This window comes from Rhipicephalus microplus, chromosome X (assembly GCF_043290135.1).
Source record: "Rhipicephalus microplus isolate Deutch F79 chromosome X, USDA_Rmic, whole genome shotgun sequence".
NCBI classification, from domain to species: domain Eukaryota; kingdom Metazoa; phylum Arthropoda; class Arachnida; order Ixodida; family Ixodidae; genus Rhipicephalus; species Rhipicephalus microplus.
Genome location: NC_134710.1, coordinates 29694042 through 29702291, shown reverse-complemented (window position 1 = coordinate 29702291; position 8250 = coordinate 29694042). Strand labels below are relative to the sequence as shown.

The 8250-nt window shown below is 44.6% G+C and overlaps 1 protein-coding gene across 1 annotated transcript in view; it reads left to right on the top strand.

Moving 5' to 3' along the window:
• The first annotated feature begins 3027 nt into the window (after nt 1-3027).
• The window catches only part of LOC119176592 (protein argonaute-4), a 60634-nt gene continuing 55411 nt past the window's right edge, over nt 3028-8250 (top strand). Inside the window, exon 1 of the mRNA XM_037427948.2 lies at nt 3028-3104. Coding sequence (XP_037283845.2) covers nt 3092-3104 — 13 coding nt within the window. The 5' untranslated portion in view covers nt 3028-3091. The remainder of the gene's footprint in view (nt 3105-8250) is intronic.

The window sequence follows — 8250 nt, the reverse complement described above, 5'->3', positions numbered from 1 at the left end:
ACTAATTGGAGAAATTATTTATTTGCTAAAGCTACCTTTAGGAGAACAGTTTCATCAGTGAAAGACGATTATGAAAAAAAACGGTACAGCTACTTACCCAAGAGTGGCAACAAGAAAGCTTTATTCAGATTTCTCCGTAATCGTAAAGCTATTACAGCACACGTAAATATTGACTCAGTTACTTTTTCTCCAACTGATTTAGAAAATACATAAACGGAAATTGCAATAGAATTGGAGAAGAGATTTACATCACAAATCAAAATAAAGTGTGCAAAACCGTCATTCGGAAATGATTTTATTGAAGTAAGTAGGGATGAACTTGCGCACGTCGTTCGTATTCTGCCAAACACAGGTCCTGGACCAGATGGCGTCACTTCGGAAATGTTAAAAATATTATTCGACATCTCTCCTGAAGACCTCCTTAACGTTGTCAACTATTCACTTGAAAATAGTTGGATAACTCCTGACTGGAGACTTGCAAAAATAATACTGCTTCTTAAAAAACAGAGACTAGGAATGCAGATAGATAACATTAGGCCAATCGCTTTAACATCACACGTAGTTAAGTTAATAGAAAGAATACTTTACATTAGAGTTACGAAGTTCATAACAGATAATGCGATACTCAGTGCGTGCCAGATTGGATTTAGACCAGGTTACTCTATATGGTGGGCGCATGTTGATTTAGAGGCTCGTATAAAGCTTGCTCGGCACTGACGACAATATGCGGCCCTAGTAACCCTTGATTTAGCCAAGGCATATGACAGTGTTGGACATTCTATTCTTATCAATGTCCTAAAAGAGCTTACGTTCCCGCAGTACATAACAAATTGGATATACGAGTTTTTAAAAGACAGAAAATTTTATTGCTTCCAACGAGGTATTCCACGCCGAAGTATAGCCAAACGAGAGATGTTCCTCAAGGCTCTGTTCTATCGCCTGTGCTATTTAACATTTTGTTAAGTTGAATACCACGGAGTGATAAGGTACACGTATATGTATATGCAGATGATATCGCGTTCTTTGCATCTGACAACGATATTTATTCACTACATTCGACTTTACAGTGTTATTTGGCAACATTGGAAACCTGGTTTCAGAAAATTCATATGAACCTGAACGTAACTAAAAGTGCTATAATAGTTTTTTCGTTGGACGCACCAGTTACTATTTCTCTTCAGTACCATCAAGAAATAATACCCCAGGTTAATTGTATTAAATATCTGGGTGTACTGTACGATCAAATACTGAGCTGGCATGACCACATTGAATATATTAAAATTAAGGCTACACGGCGCTGTTGGAATGATAAGTAGGCTTGGCCGCCTCCGTTCCGGGCTCCGCAGAGATACGATGATCATGATATATCGCATGTACGTTCGTCCGATTCTTGAATTCGGATGTGTACTATTCTTTGGTGGACCAGCATACAAAATAAACCCCCTCATTCTCTTAGAGCGGGAAGCCCTACGTAGTTGTTTAGGTGTGCCAAAATTCACAGCTAACAATGTTTTGTATCAAGAAGCTCGGATACCCACCCTTGCTTGCAGATTTCGTATTTTAACAGTAAACACCTATTTAAAATTTTCTGAATCCACTTTAAGAAGGCGACAATTTGTATTCTTTGCCGAGCCTGGTGTCTTTTTCAATGAGCATTGGTCCCGTGTATATAAACCCCAAGTGCTATTTGTTCAAACACTTCTAGATGCTTTAAATGTTAATATATTCGAGATCACACCATCTGTCAAACCAATCGGCCAAGTGCAAATAGAATTTGACGATATCTTCCCCATGAACGCTAAACACTTGCGCTCTAAATATTTGATTGGTTTATTAGAACAACACCTGTCTCAATTAGGTACTAATACAGTAATTGCAACGGATGCATTTATGAGTGGCGAGAAGACAGGTGTGGGTATTTTTTCTCTATCATTATTCTGGTCATTTTCATTACGCCTCCGAGATTATACACCAATATTTGAAGCGGAATTAACGGCCGTTATACTAGCTATTCATAAACTTCCTGCGACTCATTCGACAGCTGTTATAGTGACTGACTCATATTCCGTGTGTTCATTCTTATCATCGTCGTCGACATCAGCAGTTGTAGAGACTTTTAAATCATTAATCCCAGCAAACATTCGTCTAGTGCGAATGATATGGGTGCCAGGCCATCGTAGTATATTTATAAACGAGATGGCTGACAAACTTGCGCGAACATCTCTTGATCTTCCGATTGTGCCATACATGCGTCCTACAGCTTATGTAACAGCAGCGAGGTTTAGAAAACTTTCCCTTCTTGAAGACTCATCAAAAACCATGATACCGAAACCAGATTTCTCGCACCTGCACTTCACATGGAATAATAAATGGTGTCCCACGCGTAAATTGGAAGTCTTGGTAACAAAATTACGTTGCCGTGTACCACCTTTTAATTTCTACTTAAACAGGTCTGGTCTGGTGCCATCCCCTCTGTGCTCAAGCTGTAACGAACCTGAACATTTCGACCATTTTCTTATCACATGACACCGATTCAAAAATAAAAAAAAAACTGCTTCGAAATTTTATTCAGAAAATTAGGAATATCACTTAATACTCCCAATATTTTGTCTTTTGGGGCCATTTCATTGGGACATAGCGACAGGAACATCTGCGGGGCTCTCTGCGAATTCATATATAACACAAGAAGATTACCTTGCTGAGTCAGCCATCAGCTCACGAATTTTACTAGTCACACTACCACTTATTATTTAGCTGATACACTGCAATGATTCAACTTTCAGGAGAATTTCATATAACGATCCCACCACAGATATTCAACAAATTCTATTATTTCTCCCCCCCCCCTTTTTTTTTCTTTTTTTTACATTGCGCCAAATTATTTCACAGTCAAAACACAGTAATCATATTCCCCTAATCTAGAAAATCTATAGGTATTTACTTGCATTAACCACCGGCTTCTTGGCCAATCCCCCTTAGTGGGTGAGAGCCACAAAAGAAAGGAACAAGCAAGCAAGCAAGCCCGAGCCGTAGTACATTCGCACTACAAGTCTATAGGAAAACGAACAGCGTGACAACGAAAGTTGCCGTGATGCGACCCCGCAGTGAGTGTCGTACATTTTCTCCTTTTACGCGCTATCTTTCCCGTGTTTACATACAAGTTCACCGCGCTATCTCTTTCGCGAGGGCCTTCTGTCTTTCGCATAAGAGTTGGTCTAGTTAGTGGGCATTCATGTTCGGGACGGGGCATGCGAACACGAGAGAGAAGTCGAGAGCCCGAAAATGCTGTTTTGGTGCATCGACTTCACTCGCGTCCGTGTTCGAACGACGCCACCTTTTCAACTCTTTATCTGAAATCCCGCGGAAAAAAATTGGAAAGCGTAGCGTCCCTTGGGAACCTGTTCTTCTTCGAAGGCAAAGCCCAGGTAACGTGCTGTAACACTTTCGCTCTCGCTTTCGATTCGTGTTCTGTTCAGAGAACTCCACTGACTGCTTTTCTTTTCAGAACTCAATTACCATACGCGACCGACACTCCGCAAGAAAGAAGGGGGTAGCCCGAGTGTTTGTTTTTTAAAGGAATGAAACGCACACAGCGCCTTCTTTTTCTTTCGCCGCGCGTGGCTTTATAGCCGTTCCATTTTGCGCTGCAGAGCTGTCACAAACAGTGTCGTGTTCTCGATCTATGCTAATCGCTTTTAATTGTTGAGGATTTACGTCTCGAAAACCACGATATGATTAATCGTTATTTTTTTTAGTTCGTTGTTTTGCTTGCGGAGTTTCGCTGATTTACCCTGGTTCAGGGAGTCTCACTGGTTTTCGATGAGGAGGCGCGTCATTCATATAATTATGCGAACCAGGCGGCGCTTGCTGGTTAGGGATTTAGTCCTTCGTTGATATGATTAAGCATGATTGACTCGTAGGATGTTCTGCTGCCGTTTAGGTTTAATCGTTTGACGTCAGGTTCTATAGCTTTCTCGTTATTTTCTTTGTTTAGTTTCCCGCTTTCCGTGCAAGCGTTGCGAGGTAAACGTGTTCCGAGTTTTGCCTGTTCAGACGAGACTTGAAGTATATCGATCCTTTATTAGCATAGTTGCGCCAGTTTCCCACCTTACTAGTTAGTACGTGTTACCAGACCTGCTGGTGGGTTAGTTGCTTACTGGAGCCTGATGAGTTGGTTATTTTTGTCACGGTATACTGTAGTTCTTGCGCGTCATGTCATAGGCGGTTTGTCACGCAACTAGTTACACGCGGTGTTAACTCGATTACGGGAGTAGTTGCGTATAGTGTTAGGCGTGATTTCAGTCACGAGACCAGACCACTTGTTGCGCTTGGCGTTGCGCGTTTTTAATAACAGGACTATAGTTCTTGTTTGTAGTGTAACGTGACTTTAGTCAAGGCCCGGCACTAGTTGCTGTGTAGTAATAATTGTTTTAGCTGCTTGACTGATTGCGCGTGGTGTTAAATTGGTAACGGGACTATAGTTGCGTGTAATGTTACGTGATATTTGTCTCGGGATTAGTTGTTGCCCGTGCTGTTACGTGATTTTAGTCACGACACTGTTTGTAGCGCTTCGTGTTGTGCGATTTTGTTTATTTATTTATTTATTAATACTGCCGATCTCTCTTTCGGACATAATTGCAGGGAGGGCATACATAATGCAAGTTGTAAGGAAATTAATGAATAAGATACAAAAAAAGACAGAAAAGAAAACAATTGAGTTCTCAGAAACTCCTTAGCATGTACATATGATTCTATCATGTATAGACGATGTATAATAACCATGGATGACTCAGATGGTTCCGTTCTCTTATGTTTTGGGGGAAGTGAGAATCAATTTGAATTACAAAAGTGTTCAATTAGTTTTTGTGAGGGCCTGTATTGTGTCAAGCTATAGCACGACTGAAAGAAATTAGCTTTGACGTGTCGATGTTTGTTACCACGAATTTATTGTAACAAAAAATGTTAGTCTTGCTTGTAGTGTTAATACATGAGCTCTATTTAGTAACTCAGTGAGAGAATTCATCATCTTGTATTTATTAAAGAAACCTCGCTGCCTTTCTCTGCACCTCTTCAATCCTTGCGATGAGTTCCTTTGCATACGAAAAGCAAGCAATATATGCGTACTTAAACGCATGGTATAACAAGCATTTTGTATGCCAGCAGCTTTGCATCTGGTGCCAGATGAAGGCGTCTTCTTAAAAATTACAGCATATCCACGGAGTTAATGATGATGAGTGGGGCGAAGCTTCGGACCATTTTATCGGTAAACCATGAATCCTCCGCCCGTCTGTCTGTTTGATTGATCGATATGTGGTGTTCAACTGTCTGTCTGTCCGCCCGCCCATCTGTCTGTCTGTCTGTCTGTCTGTCTGTCTGTCTGTCTGTCTGTCTGTCTGTCTGTCTGTCTGTCTGTCTGTCTGTCCACCCGCCCATCTGTCGGTCTGTCTGTGTGTCCGTCTATCTGTCCACCCGTCCATCTGTCTGTCTGTCTGTCTGTCTGTCTGTCTGTCTGTCTGTCTGTCTGTCTGTCTGTCTGTCTGTCTGTCTGTCTGTCTGTGTGTCCGCCCATCTGTCTATCTGTCCACCCGTCCATCTGTCTGTCAGTCTGTCTGTCTGTCTGTATTTGATTCAGTGATAATGGTTCACTGTGTTCACAGTCATTGGTTCTCGGAGGTGGTTCAGTGGCCATGGCTCATACGCAGTGCAGGGGAATGGCCTTGTAGTCAAGGACTTTTTTTGATATCTATACGGAAAGTTTACGTTGTAGTTTTACCCTACTAAATGCATGCAACGATGACAACGAAGAACCCTCCATCCACGTGACCTCCCATTCGCTAGCCTGGGGTTGAATTTAACTATAGAAAAAATACTTTCCTTTGGTGCTTGCGATCTGGGCTTCAGCCACGAGAACGTTTTCTATACAGTTTGCAACTACCTTAATGAAAGTAAAAGAATTAAGCTTTTAATTGCGTGAATAATATTTGTGCAAAAAAAATTTCAACATACACAAGAGCACTGTTTAACCATGCTGATTCCTATTCAAGGTAATGAATAAATGTCTTATCTGAACAAGTGACAAACAACTATTGCACTCCTTTCATTCTGCCTAGGGTGTCTTTCCTTTTTTCTTTCTTTTTTTCTGGTGGGTGGTTTTAATATTAAAAAAATCTTACTTAAGTCATGGATTCTTGGCCGATCCCCCTCAGTGGGTACGAGCCATGGCTGTGGAATTATCATCATCATCATCATCACCACGTGACCATCCGTGCTCTCATGGCGCTCTGCGGTGCCTTGTGTGATCGAGCGCGCGGTGCGTGGCTACGCCTCACGAGTGCCACTGAACAATGGAGCCGCTTTCCCATTGGCTGTAGCGTCTGCCCCAAAAGCACGCTTATCCCTTGGCGTTTTCCCATTGGTCGATTGCCCCCAACCCCACCCCTGGGTGGCGAGCTTAAGTGCGTGGCTTGAGCCTCAGCCCAGTCCAGAAGGAGCTCGTTCGCAACCGGTGCCAGCAGGTCCCTCGCTGGCACGCTACACTCCACCGGCAGCCGCCCCCACCCACCGAACGGTCCCGAAGGCAGTTGTCCCCTTCCCTTTCGTCGTAAATTGGCGTCGCAAACACGGTCTTTGATCCCGATGGAGGCCGTACTGCTTAAGAGACAGCCTCGTGGACGTGGCAGAGGTAAGCTCTTTTTGTTCGATGGCGATCCGCATTTGTTAGTGGTGTCTGGGACAGTCGGGGTTACTAGTACGAATGTTTACGAGGTCAAGACATTTCTCTGTATTTCCGATAGAGAAGAGCGGCGTATGCACTGTTGCGCTGTGACAAAAGGCGGCTTAGATGATCACGCTCACGTGAATTTTTCGCCGTCGCCATGACGTCGTCACAACGCTCCCGAGCGTCATACGTTTGTGTGCGAGTGAGGGCATTGGAGATATGTGCATCGAGTTGAGGGAAAACGTGACGGTCGTGTATCGTCGCTAGAAAGACTCGCAATAGGTTCCGGAAGGGCGTGGTTAGGACAGGGACTGAGTCACTCGCTTTGATCGGCCGGGAGTGGTCGAGGCTTCCCAGCTTGCCGGGGATCGACAGAAGGCTACCATTCTGCGTGTGGCGTTTTCGCCTATGTTTGCTTAAAATCGATGGACAGCACGAAGGCAACTTGGACCGTGAAGGCGTATCCTCGATCGTATTGCGGTTTTCCGCGCTGCACGTTGCGTTATCGGGCGCCCGGTGCGTGACCCTCGGGTGCCACTCGACAATAGAGGCGCTTCCCCGTTGGCCGTAGCGTGTTCCGTGAGGACGACCCCATTTCCGGGGTGGTCTCCCATTGGGCGATATCCTCTGGGGTGCGAGTCTGAGTAAGTGGCTCGAGCTGCCGAACCCTGCCCAGAAGGGGCCTAGTTAGCCAGATCCAGTTATACCAAAATCTGTCTCCCGAGTTCGTCGCTAGTCTTGTATACCTTATTTTACAGTTATCGCGGCTCACTTGTAAGTCCCAGTATGGAAAACCCGTAGATCACCAATGTCGCTTCTACATTTACATGTCGTCACCGCTGTAGCGGTAGATGGCAAGAACACCACAGGTCGTGCCTATGTTCCAGTGCATATGCTTCAGTGAACCTGACCTGGACATTTAATGTTCTCAGTCACTACAACTGAGACTGCCCGGGTTCTTTCGTACACCACACAGCAGATGTCAGTTTCATGAAGGCGATTCCGATCCTCTCTTGTAGATGTTGCCCGATTATCATTTTTGATGATATAGGTCATCCAAATCGGGCTGCTGCATGAGCGACCTAGCTGTGCCCGCACGTGGCGGGACACCTGACGCACCCAAGTGGTGGGCGGAACAGTGTATCGGCGACGCCCTCCGCTTGTGCGTGCGGCAGGTGTCCCCGACACTTGTGGTGTGGCAGCTGCGTAGATAGCGTGTAGATAGGCCTCTAAAGCAATCTCTGGAGCATGAATTCGTTGATCGGGACACGACGACTCTCGCAGAGTCGCGAACACCACCTATATTTCCTCAACCTTTCTCTTGACCCTTGCGTAGGTAGCGAATTGGAGGCTGCTCTTTCGATTTCTCACCATCAATGATTTGTCTTTCCGCCCTCCCTTCAGCCGAAGCCTTTTTACCTATACTACCCAAAGAAGAGGACACTGGCTGCACTGATGAGCGATTATTTGTCAGTTACGTTTGCCTCTCAAAGACGGTGCCAGCGGGGGTGACGGGGGGGAGGTAGAGGATA